Source organism: Oratosquilla oratoria, chromosome 35 (assembly GCF_046742065.1).
Source record: "Oratosquilla oratoria isolate Oo_2021 chromosome 35, ASM4674206v1, whole genome shotgun sequence".
Classification (NCBI taxonomy): Eukaryota; Metazoa; Arthropoda; class Malacostraca; order Stomatopoda; family Squillidae; genus Oratosquilla; species Oratosquilla oratoria.
Window position 1 is genome coordinate 25,985,246 of NC_134811.1, and position 27,787 is coordinate 26,013,032.

General features: G+C 37.8%; 1 protein-coding gene across 1 annotated transcript in view; it reads right to left on the reverse strand.

Moving 5' to 3' along the window:
* The window catches only part of LOC143018613 (sodium-coupled monocarboxylate transporter 1-like), a 65,731-nt gene that overhangs the window by 5,752 nt on the left and 32,192 nt on the right, over window positions 1-27,787 (reverse strand). Inside the window, exons 4-9 of the mRNA XM_076174133.1 lie at window positions 26,309-26,463; window positions 19,193-19,333; window positions 13,304-13,522; window positions 11,106-11,224; window positions 7,826-7,980; window positions 6,730-6,974 (exon numbers count right to left, since the gene is read on the reverse strand). Coding sequence (XP_076030248.1) covers window positions 6,730-6,974; window positions 7,826-7,980; window positions 11,106-11,224; window positions 13,304-13,522; window positions 19,193-19,333; window positions 26,309-26,463 — 1,034 coding nt within the window. The remainder of the gene's footprint in view (window positions 1-6,729; window positions 6,975-7,825; window positions 7,981-11,105; window positions 11,225-13,303; window positions 13,523-19,192; window positions 19,334-26,308; window positions 26,464-27,787) is intronic.

Sequence of the window (27,787 nt, forward strand, 5' to 3'; positions counted from 1 at the left end):
TCTCTCGACCAATCTTGTCAATATTTTTTTTAGGTGACATGTTTTCATGTCTACCGCTGCCAGGTCCTATTTCACTGTTGTAGTTGTTGTTTAATTTCCCAATAAGTCATTGAGGGTCTCCTCATGTTTGTATCCATTACCATTATTTTTTTTTTTCCTTTTTTTGCACGGAAATCAATTATATTTATACTTGACTACAGTGGTAAATCCTGTATAGATCTTCCAGTAACAGTCAATAATCCTCTCTATTTTCCACTCTGCTCATGATCTTTGCATTGTTTGCAAACACCTCTGGGTAGTTTTTTGTTTTTCATTCATCATACTGCTTACGTAGTGGCGGCCGGGAACTCTAACCACTGCGCCACGAGGTGTGTACATGCATGTGTGTGTATGTGTGTGTACGTTTGTGTGTGATGTTTTCACCTAATTGTAACATACAGGAATGGAGCTCAAGTCATGGAGTCTTGTCCCTTTTCCTCTAACTACCAAACTTAGATTTTAATTTACTTATGGTTTTAGCTTGGGATTTACCAACTTCTAAACTATTCCAGGAAATTATGTCCTCAAGACTTTTTCATGTCTTAAACCATGATGTGTGTGTGTGTGTGTGTGTGTGTGTGTTTCACCACGGTCTTGGATCACATGTTGAACTCGTTCTAGTTTTGACAATCTTTCTTCATATGACATTTTTGATAGTATTGGGGCCATCTTTGTAGTTGCTATCTGGATTCTCTCAATTTTCCTTATATTCTATTTAGTACTGGGTGGCCATAGTGTCACTGCGTATTCCAATTTAGGCCTTATCAGTGTGAGTAATATTTTCTTTATCATTTCTTCATCCAAGTAAGTAAAAGCCCCTTTCATTGATCTTAGCAAGTTTCGTCGAAAATTTTGTTTATATGTTTGTCAGGGGACATATCTTTTGTGATAATCACCCCCAGGTCTTTTTCAGATCCCACTTTCGATACTTCCTTTTCACCAATTTTATATTGTCCTGATATCCTTTTTTCAATTTTTCCAAATTCCATGATGCTACATTTCTTAATGTTGAAGTCCACTTCCCACAGCTGACTTTATTCCCAGACCATGCTTAGATATATTCCCTGTGGTGGGGGAAAAGAATACTTCCACCAGGTATTCCCACTTGGATCGTAAGAGGCAAGAAAAAAAAGGGACGGGGATTGGGACTAGGCATCCCTCTCCTTGTAGCCCTACAGGGCACATTCCTAGAAAAAAAGGCAGAGGCATAAGAGGGGCTGGAGGGCCTCGGTCCAGCACCCTAAGGTTTGGGTCTTTTAATGTGCGTGGATGTGGTACAGATGAGAGTAAAAGGGAAGAGATAGGTAGTATGTTTGTGAGAAGAAAGATGGATGTGTTGGCTTTGAGTGAAACTAAGTTGAAAGGGAAGGGCGATTGTAAGTTTGGGAGTGTAAGTGGGAGGTTATCAGGAGTGAAGAGAGGGCGAGGGAGGGAAGGGGTGGCTATACTAGTAAGTAAAGAGATAGGTAAACGTGTAGTGGAGTGGAAGGAGGTTTCCTCAAGGATAATGTGGATGAAGGTGAAACTGGGAAAGGAGATGTGGGTTTTTGTAAGTGCATATGGGCCTGGCAGTGAGAAGAATGTAGAAGAAAGGGAGGCCTTTTGGATATATTTAAATGAGTGCATAGAGGGTTTAGGGATAAGTGTAAATGTAATAGTACTGGGAGACCTTAATGCTAGGGTAGGAAAGGAGCCAATTGATGGAGTGGTTGGGAAATGTGGAGTTCCAAGAAAGAATCGTAGTGGAGAGTTGATGGTGGAAATGTGTCTAGAAAGAGAGTTGATGATAGCAAATACAGTGTTTCGGAAGAAAGTCAAGCATAAGTACACATGGGAGAGGGTGGTGGAGGGAAAGGTGGTAGATAGAGCTTTAATGGACTATGTAGTGGTAAATAGGATTATGATAGGAAGAGTTAGGGATGTACATGTGCTAAGGGGAGAGGGTGGGGGAATATCAGATAATTTTCTGGTGGAAGGTAAGTTGAGAGTGGAGGACAGATGGAGGAAGAGGAAAGGGACAAAAGGTAGGGAGGTGCTTAGAGTGAACTCTCTAAACGAAGAGGAAAAGGAGAAGGAGTACAAGAGGAAGCTGAAGGAGGAGTGGGATGGAGTGAAGGATAGAGTGGAGGTAGGTGTGGAGGAGGAATGGGGATGGTTCAAGGAGGGAGTCACAAAGTGTGCAAGGATGGTGTGTGGAACAAGAAGGACAGGAGGAAATAGAAGGAAGGGTAGTGAATGGTGGGATGAGGAAATGAAGAAGGTTGTAGAAGAGAAGAAGCGAGCTTTTACAGATTGGTTACAAAGTAGGACGAGGGAGTCATATGAGACGTATAGGGAAAAGAAAAGAGAAGTAAAGAAAAAGGTAAAGAAGGCAAAGAGGAGAGCAGATGTAAAATGGGGTAAGAGTATGACAGAACATTTTGAAAGTAATAAAAATATGTTTTGGAAAGAAATTAAGAGAGGAAGAGGAGGCGAATCAAGTAGAGAAGAAAAGGTAAAAGGTGCAGATGGAGAGATGATAATGGAGGAGAAGGCAGTAAGGGGAAGATGGGCAGAATATCTTAGGGAGTTGCTTAATGTGAAGGAGGATAGGGAGGGAAAGATAGCTGCAGTGGGAAATGCTAAGAAAATGAGAGTGATGAGTGAGGAAAATGGAGGAGAAATAAGGAAGGATGAAGTGTAGGCAGCAGTTAAGATGATGAAAGGAGGTAAGGCACCTGGTCTGGATGGATGCCATGCAGAATGTCTTAAAAAAGGAGGTATAGTGATGGTGGACTGGTTGGTGAGGTTATTTAATGTTTGCTGGAGAAAAGGTAGAGTGCCAGAGGACTGGAGGAGTGCGTGTATAGTTCCACTTTACAAGGGAAAGGGGGACAAGTGTGAATGTAGTAGTTTCAGAGGGATTAGCTTAAGTGTAGTTGGGAAGGCTTATGGGAGGATCTTGATTGAGAGGATTAGGAGAGGAACAGAGGGAGTAATTGGTGAGGAACAGTGTGGGTTTAGGACGGGTAGAGGTTGTGTAGATCAGATCTTTGTGGTAAGACAGACATGTGAGAAAGCTATAGGTAAGGGGAAGGATGTTTTCTGGGCCTTTATGGATCTGGAAAAGGCTTACGACAGGGTAGACAGAAAGGCACTGTGGGAGGTTATGCGGATATACGGGATAGGAGGAAAGCTTCTTGGAGCTGTCAAGAGTTTTTATGAGAGTAGTAGAGCTTGTGTCAGGATTAGAAATGGAGAGAGTGAGTGGTTTGAGGTAAAGGTGGGACTTCGTCAGGGATGCGTTATGTCACCCTGGCTGTTCAACTTATCATGTATGGGGTGGTGCGAGAGGTGAATGCAAGGGATTGGAGATGGTTAAGGAAAATGGAGAAAAGTGGGAGGTGAGCCAGCTGTTGTTTGCGGACGACACTGAGCTTGTGGCAGGATCGGAGGAGGGATTGAGAAAGCTGGTGACAGAGTTTGGGAGAGTGTGTGATAGAAGAAAGCTGAAGATAAATGTGGGTAAAAGTAAGGTGATGAGATGTACAAGGGGTGAAAGTGGCAGTAATCTGGAAGTGAGCATTAAGGGAGAGCGACTGGAGAAAGTGGATAGTTTTAGATATTTGGGTGCAAATGTGGCAGGAAAGGGTGGAGTGAAGGTGGAGGTAGAATGTAGATTGAGAGAAGCGAGTAAATGCCTTGGTGGATTAAAAAGTGTAATGAGGAATAGGAATCTGGGAATGGATGCTAAGAGGAGACTGTATGAAGGAGTGATTGTGCCAACAGCACTGTATGGAGCAGAAACATGGAACATGAGAGAGGAAGAGAGAAGGAGCTTGAATGTGTTTGAGATGAAGTGTCTGAGAAGTATGATGGGGGTTACTAGGCTAGATAGAGTGAGAAATGAGGAAGTGAGGAGGAGAACAGGGGTGGAAAGGGAGCTGGGAGATAGGGTGGGATGAAAGAGTATTAGGATGGTTTGGACACATGGGAGGAATGAGTGAAGAAAGACTAGTAAATGAGGTATGGAGGGCAGTGGTGGGGGGAGTGTTCATGAGGGGACGTCGGAGGATGTGGGGGATGGAGGGGGGGAAGGGGGCGTTGGGGAAGAGGGGAATGTTGGTTGAGGAAGGACGGGAGAGGACAGAAGACAGGGGTGAATGGAGAATGGTTGTATATGGAAAATGTTGTGATGCATGAGGTGGATTGGACGGGGGAATGGGGGTGAGGTAGTGTGTGTGAGCAAAAAGTTTTGACGCAGCCCGAAGGGATTTCTCCCCGTCCTCTCCTTTATATGGGGGGACGGAGAGGGGGGGGGTCGCCGATTTAATGAAGCGGCCTTGCTGTGGATGTGCTGTGTCCTGCGACACTGCTTCTGACCCAGGGCAGTGGACAAGGTGCAGAGATGACCCGTCATCTAGGAGGTGCTAAGATGGGATGGAGGGTGGAGGGGTGTGGAGTGTTTTCGGGGATGAAATGGGTGGGAGTGTTTTTGTGCCTTGTCCTTTTTGGCTACCCCCCTGGTAAGGGGGGAAAAAGCCTTGGTATATGTATGTATGTATGTTAAGATATCTCTGTAGTAAGTCACAGTCCGTTTCAGTATTCACTTTCTTTAACAATTTTGCATCATCTGCAAAGAAACTCATGTAACATTCCACACCCTCGTCCATGTCATTCAAATAGATAGCAAACATTATTTGAGCCAATACTGATCCTTGTGGAACTCCACTAACTACTTCTTCACAAATAGAACTCTTGTCTCTGAGCACTACTATCATTTTTCTTCCATGCAAAAAGTCCTCCATCCATTTCAGTAGTTTACTTTGTATCCCTCCTATAGTTTCCAGTTTTCTTAATATTTATTTTTTTGTGAGGGACTTTATCTAAAGCTTTTTGTAGATCTAGGAACGCACAATCAGCCCATCCGTCCCTTTCTTGTATTATGCCTAGTACAAAATCAAATTTGTGGTACATGATCTTCCCTGTCTAAATCCAAATGGTCTCGGATTTAGTATATTGTTCTTCTCCAGATGTTTAATCCATATACTTTTTATAATTTTTCCACAAATTTTAGCTACCGTACTTGTAAGGGAAACCGGTCTGTAATTTACTGGGTCTTTATTTCCTCCTTTATAAATTGGTATGATATCAGCATTTTTCCAGTCTTCTGGCATTTTTCCTTCTTTGAGTGAGCAACTTATTATGTTATATATTTTGTCTGTTAATTCTTCTTTACATTCTTTTAATATCCAATTTGCTATTCCATCCGGGCTGTGCGATTTCCTGACATCAAGGTTCATTATTTGATATATTATTTCTCTCCGTGTTGCTATTATTTCCCTTATGGGGGGGGGGGGTTACTTCTCTCCCTTCATCCCGATGTTGTATTTTTTCTCTAGTGAAAACCGACTTGAAGTGTTTGCTCATGACTTCAGCCATTTCTGTATCTTCTGTGTATTCCGTTTTCCCTTGGCGTAGTTTCACTATTTCCTGTTTATTTTTTAGTTTACCATTTACACATCTATGGAATATTTTTGGCTGATCCTTACATTTCTTTATTATGTCTTTTTCATAGTTTCTTTTTTCTTCCTTGCGTGTTTTTACATATTCATTCCTTTGATTAATATATATTTGCCACTTCCTATTTTTTTGCTTTTTCTCCATCTTTTCCAAGCTTTATCTCTTCTGTTTTTCGCTTTGCTGTACCTTAATATACACATTTTCCTGTTTTTGCTTTGGTACATATCTATCCACTCCTTCTTTGTAGATTTTCATAAGAAGCAACATTTTTCTTCCACTTGTGTTTCTTCCTGGTAGAATTTTTCCCAGAAAAATTTCCTAAGTTCCTCAAAGTCCATTTTACTATACATCAGTCTTCCTTTTCTGTGTTTCTTATTTCTCTTTATATTTCCTCCTTTAGTTCTAACTCAAGTAGTATGAGGTCAATCTTCGCAATTGGTGTCTTGTATCCAATTTTGTGCACTATTTCTGGTTCTGACGTAAATAAAATATCTAGTCTCGACGGTTCTTCATCATTTTTAAATCTAGTGTTTTCTATTATCCATTGTGTCATCCATTTTCCTTCCACTTGTGTTTCTTCCTTGTGGAATTTTTCCCAGTTCGCTTTAAAAAAAATCCTAAGTTTCTCAAAGTCAGTTTTACTATACATCAGTCTTCCTTTTCTGTATTTATTTCTCTTAAAATATATATGTATATATATATATATATATATATATATATATATATATATATATATATAATATATATATATATATATCCTCCTTTAGTTTTAACTCGAGTAGTATGTGGTCACTCTTCACAATTGGTGGCTTGTCTTCACTTTTGTCTACTGTTTTAGGTTCTGACGTAAATAGAAATTTTAGTCTCAACGGTTCTTCATTATTTGTAAATCTAGTGTTTTTATATTACCCATTGTGTCATTGTATGTTCAATAGTCATGTTGGGTAATACATTTCCCCACTGATCCTATCCACATGTCACTGTCATCTCTTCCCAATATATTTCTTTGTTTGTTTGTTTGTGCGTGCATGTGTATGTCAAGTAAAATATTACCCATATGTGCCTTTAGCTCTTTCACTATCAACATCGACTTATATCTTCCTTCTAGTTGCCGCCAGGTGATTTTATTCAACCAAAATGTGTGCAGCGGAAGTGTAAATATGCGTCACACCATGTAAAGGAACTTACCTATCGTCACCAGCTTCCATTTCTGGAGGAGGAGGAGACATCGTCGACGTTGCGAAACTGTCCGCCACGGACACAATGGGCTCAGTCCAATTCTGAGGGGCCATGGTGGCGTTCGGGAGGATTCCCGCCGAACATCCTTCGACGGACAAGGGGAGCGGGTCGCTTCTGCCGGCCGAGTAGATGAGTTTCCCTAACATGAGCCAGAGGTTGAAGAAGAGGGCACTGAAGAACCCGGCAACAGCTCCCTGTGGACGGAATGAAACACCGGAATGTAACACCGGGAACAGGTTGTCAGATTGGGCGCTGAATGAAGAAAAAGCGTGAAAGAAGGAAGGAAGGAAGGGAGGAAAAGAGTCGGGGAAGGTGAAGGGAAGGGAAAGGAGGAAAATAAGTGGATAAGAAAGAAAGAAAATGTTGGAAGAGGAAGGACGGGATGGAGAATTAAGTAGATATGGAAGGAATGTATATGGAGAAGATATAGAAAATATAGTAGGTATGTAAGGGATGTATGTACTTGTCTCTGTTTGAACATTTTCATATGTTTATGAGGAGTGAATGAATACACACACACACACACACACACACACACACACACACACACACACACACACACACACACACACACACACACACTATATATATATATATATATATATATATATATATACATACACTTTAACACACTTTCTCGCTCTCTCTCTCTTTCTCTCTCTCTCTCTCTCACACACACACACAGAAAAAAAATATACACATGCATGGGCATGTTCACACCATAGAAGCCCGGTGTACCCCCCCCCCCCCCGAAAAAACACAAACAAACAAGCAGATGAACAAACAGACGAATAAACAAATAAATGAATAATTCAAAGGGTGATGTTATTTTGGTAACAGCAGCAAAGGGAGAAGTAACATTAGGTTTATCTCAGTCCAGCAATCCCTAATTAGCAATTCTAAAACGTAAATACCACGTATTAGACACATACAAACACTCACACATACATATATATTCGAACACACTCACACATTTCCACACACAAACATATATACTGTATGTACACACACACACGAACGAGAGTGTGTACTCTCAACCTCTCACTTTGGTGGTCATCCACGGAGCTGCGATGCCGGCCACAAAGACGCCGTCCATCGGGCTGACGATGACAGCAGCCGTTATCCATGAGAGCTGCAGCAGAGGGCCCAGGCCACCGACCAGGAAGGCCAACGCGATGGCGATCAACCCCGAGAGAGTGGCTGCACGGGAAATAGGTTCAGAATCATGCCGTGGCCAAAGAACAAACTTTTACAGTCCATTAAGGAAGAACAAAGCATCGGTACCGCTGAAATAAAACTTGTTTTTCTCCTGATATAGAATGTCTAGGTTATATATGAATTAGCTTAAAGCATGGTTCATTAAGTTCTATGTAAGGGGCACCGTCCTGTCCTAGCCTCTTGATAGAAGTTCGCGACGTTAAACCGAATCATCGTCAGCTTAGGCAGAACGTGATTGTGAATGTATTGAAACTAATATTTTCGTATGTAGAGGTTTCACATAGACACATGTGTAAACATATATACATACACGTATATGCATACATGTGTATAATATATATATATATGTATATATATATATATATATATATATATATATATATATATATATATATATATATATATATATATATATATGGATCTTTTACGTTTTACGGCATGCAGAAAACGTTCACCAAATTTTCGCCAGTAATAGAGATTTTAGTGCTGAATACGAACATAACATTTGTTTTGTGGAGAAATGAAAGGAAGTTAATTTTTTTTTTTTTTTTAATATGCATTAGTTTGCGAAGCGCAATTACCTACGTGCTAGGCAACTCCCTAACGAAGTTGGGCGTTACGCGGCAGTATGTGAAGAGACCGTGGAGAGGATGGATGTTAAATATAACTTGCAGTGGTTGTTTTCAAATACCTAACCTAACCAAATCTAACCTAACCAAACCAAACCTAACAAAACCTAATCTAATCAAATCTAACCTAACCTAACCAAACCTAACCTAACCTAACACAACCAGCGGAGCGCACACTCAAGAAATTGAAAGTACATGGCACACCATAAAACACAGAAATAAAAAATATTGCGGTACTCACCGTCAGATGCTAAACTCATATCTCTGCGAATATATGTGGCAGAAACGAAATAGAAATGAGGATTTGTTTAAAAGAATATTATTTGACATATCCCAATTCCATTGAATCGCTTTATGAATATTGTTATTTTTTGCCTTGCGCCGCGTAAACTAGTGCGCATTAAATTTCAATTTTTTTCAACTTTCTTTCACCTCTCCACAAAATAAATGTTATATTCGTATTCAGCACTAAAATCCGTATTACTGGCGAAAATTTAGTGAATTTTTTTCTTGCATGCTGTAAAATGGAAAAGACCCATATATATATATATATATATATATATACATATATATATATATATATATATATATATATATATATATATATATATATATATGTATATATATATATATATATATACATATATATATATATAAACAAACACGTGCATATGCATATACCAATCCTTCTCACCGTCTCTGTCTTACTATCTTTCACATAAATCTCAACTTTAACTTACTTATAAGATTCATAAACGCTTGCCATTCCCTTGTAGCTCTTCCAACGTTCTCCCTTGTGATGCATTACCTTTTCTGTCTCCTCCATACTTACACACTTCCTCCCCATTCATACCCCAACACAATCCTTCCACCAAGAATTCAGTCTGCTCACCCTTCTCTTTCCAACACCCTCGGACTGACTCGATTGAAGTCCCTGATAATCTGTCCATTTCCATCCATTCTATAAGCCTGTATCAACTCAGCAGAACCCATCATCTCAGCAAGTCTTTGGTTCTCTCCCAATCCCATCTATTTTCTATGTATCTCTCCCATTTTTTTTATCCTATTTTTTCTTTATCATACATCATTATATTCATTACTTTTACGTTTTTCCTGTCAGTCCACACAATAGTAACACTGGCTCCAGTATGTTCTCCACCACCTCTACTTTTCTTCCCTAAACAATTTTCCGTCTGCCTACACAGTTTTGACACTCTAGCCACCCTTCTTGCGTCTATCAAATTGTATATCACTTCCATTCTCATTATTACACCCACCGTCACATCAACATTCCCATAGGTATTTGAATACTTTTAGTTTCTCCCAACACCATTCGATTTAGCAATCAACTCTCCTTTCCTCTTCCCGTCCTCAAAACCTTGATGTTACCTACATTAACATTCATCTTCTTTCTTCCACACAATTATCTACAATGCTCATTAGCCCTTGCAGCATTCCTCCATTACCTTCCATAAGAACTAACTCATCTGTAAACAGCGTGTGCTTTGGAATCTGCATCTCCCCGTCATTCCAAGTCCCCATTCCTCTCTGGTTTGGTTGTTTGTTCTTCCTTCGTTATTTCATGCAACCAGTCGGTCGTGCACTCTTATAAGCCTCGTTGTTCTTTCCACCCACAATAATTTTCCTACTTTAAGCAATCTAATTACATTTTCTTCCTCCTGCCTTTAAATAAGTTTTGTCCTTAGGTCGACTTCCTGTACCTTTGCAGTTTTGCTGGTACTGTATATTGATGCCATCCTTTTTCATTTCATTCTTCTTCCCCTCTTCCTCAACTCTTCGTCCTACAACCCTTTTCTCTTTTCCTTGCATAAAGTTTTCTTGAGTCACACTTTATTCCCACAATTTCCAAAAAAATATCTAAATTCATTCTCTTCCAGCCCTTTCTTCTTTCTCACATTCCGTATCAGCATGGATTCTCCAATCACAGTTCTCTGCCATCTCCTTTTCCCGTTCTTTTATTTCTGCCATTCCCGAGATAAACATTGACTTTTTCCTCGTCTGTCCACCCCCAAAATCCCGGTTTCATTCGAGCACTACCTGGTTAGACATCCCTCTCCTACCTTCTTTTGGTAGGTATTTGCTCACGTATCTCTTTCATTCCTCTATAATCAAATAATGACTTGCTACTCCTATCATTACTTGTCCTTGTATACTCATGTCTCAGCTTCTCCAAGAACTAACTGCTTACCATTAATCACCTCTTTCCACACATCTACAGCAAATTTGCTTCACTTCCGTCTGCTACACTATCCACTCCTAATCTATCTCTTCTGCCTCCAAACCGATCAAGTTTTCTAATATTCAGTTTCACATTGCGTTGATCGTGTGTATGTAATATATGGGAAACTTATGGCCATGTATATACATATATATGTAAAGCTTAGAGCACAATATTTGTGTACATTTCATGTCACTACATATTCATTTCATGAACATATACATAAGGTCAGTACATACATAGGCCCTTTATTGTGATGGTGCTGGCCATGTCGGACATGCTTGAAAAGAAACGAAATGCACAGAGGAAGTCCTTCCACAACTGAGCTGCAACTGCGTTGGCGTAGGAGGAAACGGAGCTGTTGTGATGAGGGGAAGAAAATCGGGTTAGGGACAACAATACTTGAGTGGTAACTTTGCAAACATATTACGAGTTTCCTCTCCCTTGCTCGGTCGACGACGGATCTGCAAAAGAATAGCTAAATAAAACGTGTGTGTGTGTGTGTGTGTGTGTGTGTGTGTGTGTGTGTGTGTGTGTGTGTGTGTGTGTGTGTGTGTGTGTGTGTGTGTGTGTGTGATTGTGTGTATTTGAGTGTAATTCACTGTGGTCTTGGTGTATGTGTTGGAGACGTAATCAACAGCAATTGACCTCTCGGATGAGAGCTTAGAGCTCATATACTGTCCGAGCTATGGGCAATGCTGTGACCTTGTACACCATTTCCCATTTGCTCATAGAGAACATCAGCGGCTAGCAGTGCTAATGTTGGCGTTAGTGTGTGTGTGTGTGTGTGTGTGTGTGTGTGTGTGTGTGTGTGTGTGTGTGTGTGTGTGTGTGTGTGTGTGTGTGTGTGTGTGTGTGTGTGTGCGTGTGTGTGTGTACGTGTGTGTTTATGTGTGTGTATTCATTGCATATGCGACATTCTTTTTATTTCTAGTCAACCATTCCTTTTAATCTTGTACTCTCCCGATCTCACATCCCGATCTCCGGAACACACACACACAGATACAAGACCAAGAAAATAAACTTCATTCTCCACAGCCATTAGTAACTGGTCATTAACATCTCATAAAATTGAAAACAGAAATTTTTCTTGTAAACGTCTTTAAATCAACATAGAAGTTAAGAATTAGAACTGAAGATTAGATGATAGAAACCACGAATGAATGATCTACTGGAAGAACCAAAGTCTTAAAGTTGTCCCCATTATTTGGTTATTCTCTATCTAATCTGAAGAAACATTTCTTGACGGTGTTGCGACATTGCTGAAGACTAATGTTGATAAAAAAAAAACTACCAATATGTTATCTTACAATCATCATTTTTCTAATCATGATATCAACGTAAAAACTGTTTTCATTCCCATATATTTGAGAGCGTTCAGGATTTCAGACCCGGAATATTTTGATGAAGAAATAAGAGGTATCCAGAATATTGGGGGAAAGTTAAAACATCCTATTCATATGACCAATGACACAACACTGCCAAGAAACGTTACTACAGAGTAGACAGGGAAGAACCTCAAGACTTTCGTACCTTATCATGAACATTTCCTTGGGTTGTGAACATTCTAAAGAGACTGGATGTTAGGGTAGTTTTCAACTACAACAGCACCATCAAGAAAACCCTCCTCCAGAACAGCCCACTTAACAACAAGGGATTCCGTGTCATGACTGTGACCAACTTTATTTAGGGCAAACCGGGTCAACCTTGGGCACAAGGATTTCCCAGCATAAATACAATGTAAGATCGGTCCAAGAAAATAATACTTTGTTTCAACACAAATGATTAAACAATCACCACGTCGAATGGTCGAGGGCCAAGATCATAGCGAAAGCCAGGAGTCTGCCTGAGAGAAACGTGACTGAATCATGTTCAATCTCAGGCACATATAATAACAACATGAACATGACTCATGGGCATTTTGAATGTGATTTATTTTTAACGATTTCATTGTTGATATGTACCTCCAGAAGCTAAGGTCATGCACCTCCTCTCACTTTTGTGAACATATGTCCCAGACCTTTTGCTTCTGCTGTCCATCTCTTTCTTGATGTCATACTTAAACCTTCACACACCTTTATCTCATGTTGTTCGTCTGGCGATGTAATTATACGAAAGTACTTACTGTCTTCAAGTTTCTTTCCTCCTTTGGTAAATTTGCAAGTTTTGTTTCCCGGCGGTGTGAAAGCCCTGCACACACACACACACACACACACACACACACACACACACACACACACACACACACACACACACACACATATATATATATATATATATATATATATATATACACACATGCTAGAACATTGGAAAATGTTTGCTGGCATCTGGAACATTCTAGACTTCGGAAACTTTCGTGCCGAATATTGGAGAAATCCATTAAGCCCCTCACCCCCACAATACCCCATTGGAGAGAACCATCTCCATGTGCTACCTGAGGACGCCTCCGTAGACGCTGGCCACGAAGAGGCCCACGAGTCCCGTTCCGGTGCCGAACTTGTCCAGGACGAGGAAGGGGATGATTCCGTCTTTCTTTTCGATCAGCCCCGCCGTCAGGGGGTCGCAGTCGGCGTAGATGGCGTAGGCGACCAGGCCCGAGAGGTTGAACAGGCACCACAGCACCGAGATCCCCGCCACGTACAGGTAACACAGCCTGTGCCGTGGATGAGAAATGAATCATTAGACTTGAGGACCTCACCTGAATGTACACACACACACACACACACACACACACACACTGCAGACTGCAGCAGATCCGAGGTGAATACACGCGCGCCGTCGTCGCACTCGCACGCCGTCCGCCGTCGTCACCAAGAAGAAGGGGATTTACGACGAAAAACGAAACCTGGTTTGTATTGTAGGGGTGGGGAGTGATCGTGAGTGTCCGAAATGATATCTCTACAGTGCTAGTCAACTGTATTATCATGGAATTAGCGAAAATGAAGGAAAACAACGACTCGAGAGACAGTCACGAAACAGAGCCATCTAGCGTCAGACGATCGAACCGCAATGTAAACAAATCCACGTGCGACGAAGAAGATTTCACAGGATTTAACAAATATGAAAGTCGATTATTAAAGATAGAGAAAGATATGAACAAAACTAGGACTCGGTGGGAGAATGAAATTATGGACTTAAGAAATGATATCATAGGATTAAGGGAATGCTTAGCACAGGCGATTCACGAAATCTCTGACCTAAGAAAAACCAACTTAGATCTCACAAACGAGATCAAAGAAATGAAAAGGGATATAAATGAGCTGAAGAATGATAATGAAAAGAAGAAAACTAGTGAAAATAACAGCAGCGAAAATTTAAAGATAGAGGTGAACAACAGATTACATGAGTTGTCACAAAAGATCGAAGAGAATCTAGGTGAAGAAAGTATTCAGAAAATTAAGAAGTGGAAGGAAAACATCGAAAACAAGGAAACAGCTTTTCAAGAAATAGTCAAGCAGCAAATGCAGGATAATACAAAAGACACAATTATCCAAGTGATTAATGAAAAAGCAAACTGGGTCAGGGATACAGTAGATAGGAAAAAATGTATTGTGGTCTATGGACTAAAAGAAAAACAGGGATTGGCGAGGTACATGAGAGAAAAAGAAGAAAAAGAGACAGCAGTAGAACTTCTAAATTAAAATAAGGGGGGGGAAAGAGATTCAAGAATAGACTTAGAAGAGACACACAGAATCGGTCGCTACTCTAAAAATAGAAATCGACCTCTAAAGATAAAATTAAGGTCACAGATGGTAGTAGAAGACATCTTTGAAAAAGTAGGCAATTTGGCAAAGAGTGAAAAGTACAATAAGATATGGATAAAAAGAGAAATGAGTACTGAGGAATTAGAAAAAGAAAAGTCACTAAGAAAAGAAGCAAAGGAAAAAAACTTGTTGAGAACGGAGACAGAATGCAAAGAATTCCATTGGAGAGTAATCGACATGAGATTGAAACAGTGGCACATCAAAACGAAAAAACCAAGGACAGAAAAGATAATGGAGAAGGAAGAAAATTAAAAGTGGCCTACACTAACATTGACGGATTAATTTCAGGTCTGAACGAACTCAATGATTATCTGTTAGAAGAAAAACCAGACACAATGGGAATTGTAGAGACTAAATTAAGAGGAGAAATACCATCTATTGATATTGGACAAGGGCTATACAATTACTGGATAAGAAACAGGGACAAAAAGCAGGGAGGGGGAATCATGTTCTTGGCCAAGAAAGACCTAAACGTGACAAAAATTGCAGAGGGCAAAGGTAATGTTGAACTGATCATGATAAAAGTCGAAGGCAAGAATATGAAAAGTAGAAAGTTTGTGGTGACCCATGTGCCCCCAAGAACGAATGCTTGGAAAGAAAACGAACACACAAAAATGCTAGAAGATACAAGAAAATCACTAAATGAGATACTAATGGGTAAGGGTAACCTAGTAATTATGGGAGACTTCAATTGCAAAGAAATTTGTTGGGACAACATGACAGTACAAGGAGATGACGTGTGGGGCAATGTACTGCTAGACATGACCATGGAGTACATAATGACCCAGTGGGTCAGTGAAAACACAAGGTACAGAAACAATGAAGAGCCATCAAAACTAGATTTAATATTTACAACGGAACCTGAAATAGTGGACAAAGTCCACTACAAGACACCAATTGGAAAGAGTGACCATGTACTCATCGAAACTGTACTAAAGGAAGAAATTGAGATGAAGAGAGCAAAAAGCATAGGAAAGGAAGATTGATGTACAACAAAACAGACTTTGCAAAACTAAAGACGTTCTTCCAGAATGCAAACTGGGAAAAATTCTATATGGAAGAGACAACAGTGGAAGAGAAATGGAACATACTGTTGGATAATTACAATGAAGGGGTAAACAGGCATGTACCAAGACAAAAGCGAGAGAGAGAGTACATTAAATGTTGGTTCAACAAAAGATGCAGTGAGGCAAAAGACAGAAGGGACAAAGCTTGGAAAAAGTGGAGAAAAGACAAAAAACAAAGCAAATGGCAAATTTATATAAACTATAGAAATGAGTATGTTAATGTGAGAAGAGAGGAGAAAAGGAACCATGAGAAGGATATTATAGATAAATGCAAAGATCAGCCCAAGCTATTCTACCGGTATGTAAATGGTAAACTTAAAACCAAACAGGAACTAGTGAAACACGCCAAGGAAATATAGAATACACAGAAGAATTAGAGATGGCCGAAATCATGAACAACCACTTTAAATCTGTCTTCACCAGAGAGAAAATACAAAATTGGGATGTAGATAATAACAAACATTCTCCCCACATGAGTGAATTTACAACATCACAAAAAGAAATATCAGAACATCTATCAAAACTGGATGTCAGAAAATCACATGGCCCGGATGGAATTGCAAATTGGATTCTAAAAGAATGCAAAGAAGAGCTAACAGACAAAATACACATCATAATAAATAGCTCACTCAAGGAAGGAAAGATACCTAATGTCTGGAAAAATGCTAACATTGTACCAATATATAAAGGAGGAAACAAGGAAGAACCCACCAACTATAGACCAGTATCACTAACAAGCACTATAGTCAAAATTTGTGAGAAAATCTTCAAGAATAGATGGGTAAAACACCTGGAAGATAACAACATATTAAACCCAAGACAATTCGGGTTCAGACAAGGTAGATCATGCACCACAAACTTGATATGCTTCTACTCAAGACTAATAGACATAGTGCAAGAAAGAAACGGATGGGCTGATTGTGCATTCCTAGACTTGCAAAAAGCATTTGACAAAGTACCACACAGAAAACTACAAAAAAAAAAAACCTGGAACACATAGGAGGAATACAAGGGAACCTACTAAAATGGATGGAGGACTTCCTGACTGGAAGAAAGATGAGAGTAGTACTCAGAGAAAAATATTCAGATTGGAAAGAGGTGATCAGTGGAGTACCCCAAGGATCTGTACTGGCTCCAATAATGTTTGCTATCTATATGAATGATATGGACGAGGGCGTGAACTGTTACATGAGCTTCTTTGCTGATGACGCCAAACTGTTAAGGAAAGTAGAAACTGATAAGGACTGTGAAGCACTGCAAGAAGATCTGAATAGTGTATGGAACTGGAGTCAGAAATGGGAAGTGGATTTTAATACTAAGAAGTGTAGCATAATGGAGTTTGGAAAAAGCAAAAACAGAATATCAAGAAATTATACAATTGGAACCAAGGAAGTAAAGAAAGTAGGATCCGAAAAAGACTTGGGAGTTATTATCACAAATGACTTGTCCTATGATACACAGATTAACAAAATTGTCGGGGAGACTTACAACTTGCTAAGATCAATAAAAGTGGCTTTTGCTTACCTGGACGAAGACATGATAAAAAAAATTTTGGTTACATTGATAAGGCCTAGACTAGAGTATGCGGCGACATTGTGGTCCCCCAGTACCAAAAAGAACATAAAGAAAATAGAAAGAATCCAAAGAGCAGCTACAAAAATGGCACCTGCACTTGCAAACCTATCATACGAGGAGAGATTGGCTAAACTGGAGCTACCGACACTGGAGGAAAGAAGAGAGAGAGGAGAAAGGCACAGAGATACTTGATAGAGAAGAATTACTAAACTGGGACAAGAGAAACACAAGAGGACATGGAAGGAAATTAAGAAAACATAGCTATAGAAGAGAACTGAAGAAAAACAGTTTTCCACATAGAGTTTTAGACACTTGGAACAAACTGGATAATGAAATAGTAAGCGCAAAAACCATTCACGAGTTTAAAAGCAAACTAGACACTGAGAGATACAATGGCGGGACAACACGAGCATAGCTCCCCTTCCCGCAAAATACAACTAGGTAGGTAAATACACAAACACACACACACACACACTTATACATACATATATATATATATATATATGTATGTATATATATATATATATATATATATATATATGTATGTATATACATATACCAAAGGCTCTTCCCCCTTACAAGGGAGGTAGCAAAGAAAAAAAAAAAAATTCCACTCCCACCTATTCCATCCCCACATACTTCACTCCCATTCACCCCCCCCTCCCTCCCTCTTTTCTTGGCTCCTCCTGGACGACGGGTCATCCCTGCATCTCGTCCACTACCCTGGGTCAGAAGCAGTGTCGCAAGACACAGCACATCCACAGCAAGGGCGCTTCGTTAAATCGGCGACCCTCTCTCTCCGTCCTCTCATGCAGAAAAAGAGAAGACGGCGAGAAATCCCTTCGGGCTGCGTCAAATTATTTCTCATCCATACTCCCTCATCCCCTACCCACTCCTCCTCATGCATCACAGTATCATCCTTACACAAACATTCTCCATTCACCTCTATCTTCTGTCCTATCCTGTCCTTCCTCAACAGGCAATCCCCTTTTTCCCAATGCCCCTCTTACCCCATCCATCCATCTCATCCTTGGTCGCCCCCACATGTTCACTCCTTCCATCTCTGCCTCCCACATCTTTTTTGCTCTTTCTTCACTCATTCTTTCCATGTGTCCAAACCATCCCAATACTCTTTCATCAACCCTATCTCCCAACTCCCTTTCCACCCCCGTTCTCCTCTTCACTTCCCCGTTTCTCACTCCATCCAGCCTAGTAACCCCTATCATACTTCTCAGGCACCTCATCTCAAACACATTCAAACTCCTCTCTTATGGCCCATGTTTCTGCCCCATACAGTGCTGTCGGCACAATCACTCCATACAATCTCCTCTTAGCATCCATTCCCAAATGTTTATTTCTCATTACACTTTTTAATACCCTAAGGCATTTACTTGCTTCTCTCAATATATGTATATATATATATATATATATATATATATATAATATATACATATACATATATATATGTTATAATGTCACCATATGACATTGTTTTGTCAGTTACTTTGGGCATGGCATGCCCAAAGTAACTGACAAAACAATTTCATATGGTGACATTATAAGACAACTTCCCGTGGAAGGGAAAAAGATTCTCAGAGAAAGAGAAAAGGCAGATAAAAAACTCTGCAATAATAATCTTGCCATTAAGTTTAACCATACATGCTTGAGAGAAAATCTCCTGCCCATATATACAATGAATATATATATGTATGTATGTATATATATATATATATGTATATATATATATATATACATACACACACACACACACACACACACACACACACATATATATATACATATATATATATATATATATATATATATATATATATATATATATATGTAAATATATACATATACGCGGGCTGTCAGGAAGACTAAAGCAAATGAACGAAACCCGTGATGAAGACTGACCTTACGGCTGACTTCAGTGAGCTGACAGAGGTGAGCCTTTGGAACGATGTCTGGTTGAAGGTGGTGTACGACACCATCGTGTAGATGCCCAAGACCTGCATGTTCCAGAAGGTGTGGCGGACGAGGGGGTTCAGGTCCAGGCTGAGGAGGATCAGAGAGGAAGATGTCAGTGAAGCCTGGATTCTCAGACTGGTGAGTGATGGCGAACGGAGGAGGGGTGTCGTGTGGAGAGAAAGGTGGGAGGGGGGGGCGAGAGCTCAAGACCAAGCTGTACGTACAGCTTGTAGGGGGGGGGGTCACTCATAGGGGACACACACACACACACTCGGCTCGGTGGCGGATTGGTAAAGCACTGGCCTCACAAGTCAGAGAACCGGGGTTCGATTCCCCGGCCGGGCGGAGATAAGTTGGGTTTGTCTCCTCTCACGTGTAGCCCCTGTTCACCTAGCAGCGAGTAGGTACGGGATGTTAGTCAAGGAGTTGTGACCTTGCATTCCCGGTGTGTGATGTGTGAGTGGTCTCAGACCTACCCAGAGATCGGCTAATAATGAGCTCTGAGCTCGCTGCCGTAGGATGGTGTCTGGCTGTCTCGACAAGAGGCTGCAGCAGATCCGTGGTGAATACACACACATACACACACACACATATATATATATACATATATATATATATAATATATATATATATAATATATATATATCATAATATATAAATATACATACAGACATATATATATATGTATATATATATATATATATATATATATATATATATATTAGTAAAGGGGGGAGCAGGTTCTCAGTAATACACGTGGAGTTAAAAACGACAGCATTGTTGTAGTTGTTCAGTTTTTTCTTCGTATTCTCGATTTTCCTGATAAGAGATTTTCCATTAACTGGGTGAATTGAAACTAGGTCTCTATATTCTTCCATTTGTTCTTATTTGACATCGACGTTTCGTCTTAAACAAGACATTATCAAGATATAACTGAAATAACAAAAATTACATGGTAACAGTAAAGGTACTAGACAATATCAAGATATAACTGAAATAACAAAAATCACATGGTAACAGTAAAGGTACTAGACAATATCAAGATAAAACATGTATATATATATATATATATATATATATATATATATATATATATATATATATTATATTTTTTTATATATTTATGTATGCATAAAAACACTAAAGCCGTGTGTTCTACAGATGCAAGGTAACCACTATGAAAAGAACCGACCGGAGCAGAGCGGTTTGGTGTATAACATCTTTAGTGCAGAAATACATAGAGAATACAAAAAAAAAAAAAAAAAAAAAAAAGCGAACATGATATACAGTAGGGAAAAGGGGACGTGGACACAAGGGGTCCATGTGTCAACAGTGGGAGAAGGTAGTGACCAAATATCATGAGAATGTGGGAAGATCGCCATGAGTACAAGGTGAGGATCAGATGTCTAATTATTCTTACATTTGGAAGATATTTGCTATTTCTTTACAAATATAATTATCTATTTCATACAATCCTTGGTTAGGATTGAAATTAGTATGATTTGTGGATTTGATTAAGTTACTTTTCAATTAAAGGTGGTATGTTTAAAAATAGCACTTGAATAACTCTCATCTTTTATACATTTCTAATGTTGTTTAATTCTAACAGATACATCTTTTGCCGTTTGACAAATGTAGAACTCATTACATATTCTACAAGGAATTCTATATACCCACCCTTTTTGGCAATTTTTAGAATTATTGATAATGTTTTTTTAATAGTGCTATTATTACTGAAGGCTACGTTGATATTAAAATACTTGAGTAAATTAGGAACGTTAACTAAATTTTCTTGGTAGAGTAACACTACTAGGTCATTATGGATAAAAGGTTTGATTGAGAGTTGTAAAAAGTGTTCCTTGCAAAATTCTAAGAGTTGTCAATGAAATGTTATGATATTTCAATTTAACACCGATGTCATGAACATTTCTTATCAATGTACTCAGGACTACAAACCCGTAAAGCTCTTAGAAACATTGATGAGAAAACCGATCTTTTTGCATTAATTATCAGGGTGGGAATAATAATAATGTAAGAGCCTATATTGTTCGGCTTTCTGTGTACACTAAATTTAAGGTTTCTCTCTGTATGATGAATGTTTACGTCTAAGAAAAGTAACACACCATTATTTTGCACTTCAACTGTGAATTGTCTACACTTCACTACGTTATTGATTTTACTGAGAAAAAGTGAAACATCTATGTGATCAGTCCATAGACAAAGAATGTCGTCGACGTAGCGTAGCCAGTTATATCAGGGGCATGATTTTAAGTAAGATTATAATGTATGTATTTTTTTACCTATAGGCATTGAAGCAAGATGAAATAGGCGAAAATGACTGGGGCCGTTTTCTTCGCTCCTTATGCTAACTGGGTGACTTGAAAATCCAAATCCAAACTCATTTAAGGTAAAATGATGTGAATAAATGAGAATTTGTGTGTGTGTATGTGTATGTGTGTGTGTGTGTATGTGTGCGCGCGCGTGTGTGCGTGTGTATGTGTGTATGTTTTATTATGTTCTTGGATCACGTGTTGGACTCGTAATCGACCGCTATTACCCTCCCGGATGAGAGCTCATTATGACCGGCCTATGAGTAATGCTGTGACTTCACACACACACACACACACACACACACACACACACACACACACACACACACACACACACACACACACACAAACACACACACACACACACACACACAAAACTTCCCGCGCACGAGTTGGAGTAACGGGTCGCAGAGCAGCGATATGAAATTATTTCAGCCCTGGGTGGAATTCGAACTCAGACCGCTGGAGTAGCGGTTGCGAACGCTACCGCTGCGCCGTCGAGCCGTGTATGCCTGTGTATGAGTGTGTGTGTGTGTGTATTTACCTAATAGTATTTACCTAGTTGTATTTTACGGGAAGGGGAGCTATGCTCGTGGTGTCACGTCTTCATATCTCATTTTATCTAAACTATTTTTTAATTCATGTATTGTTTTTGCACACACCACTTTCTCATCTAACTTGTTCCAACTGTCTATTACTCTGTGAGGAAAACTGTTCTTTTTCACATCTCTTCTATAGCTGTCTTTCCTGATTTTCTTTCCGTGTCTTCTTGTATTTCTATCATCCCATTTTATTAGATTCTCTCCATCAATACTTTCTATGCCTTTCATGATTCTGTAAATAGCTATCAAATCTCCTCTCTTTCTTTGTTCTAGTGTCTGTAGCTCAAGTTTTGCTAGTCTCTCTTCATATGATATTTTTGAGAGTGTTGGTGCCAATTTTGTAATTGCTCTTTGTATTCTTTCAATTTTTTTTAATACATTTTTTTGTACTTGGTGACCACATTGTTGCTGCATATTCCAATCTTGGTCTTATCAGAGTGATTAGAATTTTCTTCACCATTTCTTCATCCAGTTATGTAAATACCACTTTGATTGTTCTTATTAAATTATAAGTTTCTCCAAAAATCTTATTTATATGTTTCTCAGGTGATATATTATTCATAACAATGACTCCCAGGTCCTTCTCATTTTCTACTTTTTTATTCCTTCTTCTCCCAATTTATATGATCCTGTTATTCTGTTTTTACTTTTTCCAAATTCCATTATACTACACTTTTTAGTGTTGAACTCCATCTCCCACTTCCTACTCCATTCCCAGACTTTATTTAGATCACTCTGTAGTGATTCACAATCTTCTTCTGTGTTCACTTTTTTTTTAATAGTTTTGCATCATCTGCAAAGAAGCTCATATAACTTTCAATTTCCTCATCCATATAATTAATATGTATAGCAAACATTATTGGGGCCAGAACTGTTCCTTGTGGAACACCACTTATTACTTCATCCCAATTTGAGTGTTTGTCTCTTATCACTACTCTCATTTTTCTTTCTTGCAAAAAGTCTTCCATCCATTTAAGCAGTTTGCCCTGTATTCCTCCTTAGGCTTCTAATTTCTTAAGCAACTTCTTATGTGGTACTTTGTCAAAAGCTTTTTTTAGGTCTAGAAATGCACAATCAGCCCATCCATCTCTTTCTTGTATTATATCTATTAGCCTTGAATATAAACATATTATACTGGTGACGCATGATCGTCCTTGTCTGAATCCAAATTGCCTTGGATTTAGCACGTTGTTTTTTCTAAATATTTTACCCATCTACTTTTGACAATTCTTTCACAAATTTTTGCTATTGTACTTGTTAGAGAGACTGGTCTATAGTTGGTAGGGTCTTCTTTATTTCCCCCTTTATATATAGGTACTATATTTGCTTTTTTCCAATATTTTGGAACTTTTCCTTCTTTCAGGGAACTGTTTATTATGCTATGTATTTTGTCTGCCAGTTCATTCCTGCATTCTTTCAAAACCCAGTTTGCTATTTCATCTGGTCCATGCGATTTTCTGACATCAAGATTACTCAAGTGTTTCATATTTTATTCTTTGTAAAAGTCTATTTCTTTCATAGGGGGGGACTTTCTCTTTCCATTCGATCTCTTCAGGTTGTATGTTCTCCCTTGTAAACACTGATTTAAAATGATTGTTCATAGTTTCCGCCATTTCTATTTCCTCTGTGTATTCAACTCCTCCTTGTCTTAATTTCTCCAAATCTTGTTTGTTTTTCAGTTTGTTGTTTACAAATCTGTAAAATAATTGTGGTTAATCTTTACATTTTTCTATGACATCTTTTTCACATTTTCTCTTTTCCTCTCTGCACGCTTGTACATATTAATTTCTATAACAAGTATATATTTTCCATTTTTCAGGTCTTTTGTTTTTCTTCAATTTGGTCCAAGCTTTATCTCTTTTGTCTTTTAACTCCCTACAACTTTTGTTGTACCATCACTTTACATATTCTTTTTCTTGTTTTTGTCTTGGGACATACTTTTCCACTCCTTTTTTTTTTTTTTTTTCAAAATATTCCATTTCTCTTCCACTGTTGTTTCTTCTTTATATATTCCTTCCCAGTTTTCTTTTTGAAAGAATTCTCTTATTTTATCAAAGTTTGTTTTTTCATACATCATTCTTCCTTTTCTATATTGTTCATTTCTTTTCATGTATTTTTCCTCATATAGTTCCAGTTCAATCAATATGTGGTCACTTTTACTTATTGGTGTTTTATATTCAATCTTTTCCACTATTCTAGGTTCAGATGTGATTATTAGGTCTAGTCTCGATGGTTCTTCTTCATTTCTATACCTAGTGTTCTCCTGTATCCACTGTGTCATTGTATGGTCAATAATCATCTCGAGTAGAACATTTCCCCATGAGCCGTCTCCACCCTTTACTGTCATCTCTTCCCAGCAGACTTCTTTGCAATTAAAGTCGCCCATCATAACTATTCTTCCTCCATCTTCCATTATCTTATTTAATGTTATCCTTGTGTCTTCTAACATACTTTTATGTTCACTCTCTTCCCACGAGGCTGTTTTTGGAGGCACATAAATTATCACAAACTTTCTGCTCTTCTTATCTGTCTTTCACTTCGATCATAATCATCTCTACTGTATTCTTTCCATATGTGACACACCTCACGTTTATATCCTTAGTCAGGAACATAACTTAACCCCCTTGTTTTGTCTCTCTGTTTCTAATCCAATAATTATATGCATCATGTCCTACACTGTTGGGTGGTAGTGGACCTTTTAATTTCGTTTCTACAATTCCCATTATGTCCGGTTCTTTTTCCTTCAGATAATCATTCAGCTCATTCAATCCTGTTATTAATCCATCTATATTTGTGTAAGACACTTTTAGTTTTCTGCCACTTCCATTGTATTCTCTGTTTCCCTTTTGTTTTTCTCTTGTATGTCGTATTTTCTTACTTTCATATTCACTACTCTCCAATAGAATTTATCTTTTTCTGACTCTGTTCTCTTCTCGTTTTTTTCCTTAGCTTCATGTCTTTTTATTTTTTCCTCCTCTCTTTCCTCTTTATTCATTTCTCTTTTTATCCATACCTTTTTATATTGTTCACTTGCTGCTAGTTTCCCTGTTTTTGCTAAGATATTTTCTGCCGTCGTTTGTGACCTGAATTTAATCTTAATTGGTCTGGTCTTATCTGTACTATACTTTCCTAGTCTATACATCTCTTCAATTTGTTTCATGATTTCAGGTTCATCTTCCTGAACTAATTCTAGTAAACTACTTACTTTTTCTTTTTCCTCATTCATTCTTGTGGTTCTATTTAGGTTATGTTTCTCTTCCTTTCCTAATATAATTATACTTTTTTTTTATCTGCTAAGTCTCTTACTATATTCTCCTTCTGTCTCATCACTTTAGTAACTGAGTTTTCAGTTTGTTCTTTCATTTGCTGTTTTATTATGTCAGTAAATGCAATTTTACTGTTTTCTTGGATTTTTTTTCCAACCCTGTGCTTCTTTTGCTATGGTCTCTTTGTTGTCTTTATTATTCCTCTTTAATTCTTCATTCTCCTCTTTTACTTCTTTTAACTGTCTTTTTAATTCTTCTATTTCATTAGTTAAGTTTTTGTTCACCTTCTCTAGTTCTTCCAATTTTTCAACTCTCTGCGCAATCTTTGCTATGTTACCGAACCTCTTCTCCCAATGTTCGGTCATTTGTTCAAGTTTTTCCTCTAGTCTTGCTAATCGGGGGAGGTTGGTATCCCCCCCCCCTCATTAAACCCCTGGAAATTATTATCCTCACCTTCCATTGTGCTGCTCTTATCTATATTTCTAATCTTTACTTTTTTGTTAATCCATTCACCAAAATCATCGGTCCTTCTCTTGTTTACAAGACGCCTGGCCTCCTAGACCAAGTCCTCCCCTTCCTCATTTCCTTCCATTTCTCTCAGTAATCCCTCCCCTTCTCCTTTTTCCTTACTTTCCCACTACACCACGAGCTGTCCCCTTCCCTGTAATACAATAAGGTACTTCCTTTGCGTTGAGATCCACGAAAATTTCACTTTTTCTTCATTACTCCAATCTTCGCCGTCTATTCGACGAAAGTGTGTGTGTGTGTGTGTGTGTCGATACATAAACACCATCACAATTCAGCCATTATGTCCAATACCGCAACTGTACGAATAACATCTTCTGGGCGTTGACACAAACTCACTTGAAGAACTCGAGGCGATGTCCCTTGTCGGCCAACTCCCAGACGGTGCCCAGCCCGATGCTCTCTGTCAGTAGCTTGACGACGATGATGAAGGGGCCCAAGAACATGAGGGTCGTCTGAAGGACGTCCGTGTAGACGACGGCGCGAACACCACCCTGAGTGGTACAGGAATTGTGTGGTCAATGCAAAGGTAGTACGTGCCATCCTCTTTGATAAATTGGAGGAGGCTCTGGCTAAGGTAAAATAAGAAATAATACTTAAATCATTTACCGTGCAAATGATCACCGCAGACTACAAATAGCAACGAGGAAAAAAAGGTCTTTCGCAACTTTGAGTGATCAGCTACACAGAACGTCAGCGACTATCCACTTTAATAAAAATTGTATCAGAGAGAAGATTACTCCAATGATGATGATGATGATAATGATAATGATAATAATAATAATAATAATAATAATAATAATAATAATAATAATAATAATAATAATAATAATAATGATAATAGTAATGATAATAGTAATGATAATAGTAATGATAATAGTAATGATAATAGTAATGATAATAGTAATGATAAGATAATATTAATGATAATAGTAATGATAATAGTAATGATAATGGTAATGATAATGATAATAGTAATGATAATAGTAATGATAATAGTAATGATAATGATAATAGTAATGATAATAGTAATGATAATAGTAATGATAATAGTAATGATAATAGTAATGATAATAGTAATGATAATAGTAATGATAATAGTAATGATAATAGTAATGATAATAGTAATAGTAATAATAATAGTAATAGTAATAATAATAGTAATAGTAATAATAATAGTAATAGTAATAATAATAATAATAGTAATATTAATATTAATATTATTAGTAATATTAATAGTAATATTATTAGTAATAGTAATAACAATAATAATAATAATAATAATAATAATAATAATAATAATAATAATAATATTAATAATATTAATAATAATATTAATGATAATATTAATGATAATATTAATAATAATATTAATAATAATATTAATAATAATATTAATAATAACATTAATAATAATATTAATAATAACATTAATAATAACATTAATAATAACATTAATAATAACATTAATAATAACATTAATAATAACATTAATAATAACATTAATAATAACATTAATAATAACATTAATAATAACATTAATAATAACATTAATAATAACATTAATAATAATAATGATAATAATAATGATAATAATAATATCAATAATAATAATAACAATGATAATAATAATAATAATAATAGTAATAATGATAGTAATAATAATAATAATAATAATAATAATAATAATAATAATAACAATAATAATAGTAATAATGATGATAATGATAATGATAACGGTATTAATGATAATAATTGTAACGATAATAATACTAATAATAATGAATATAGCATCATTGGTCGACTCGAGAGCTTGAA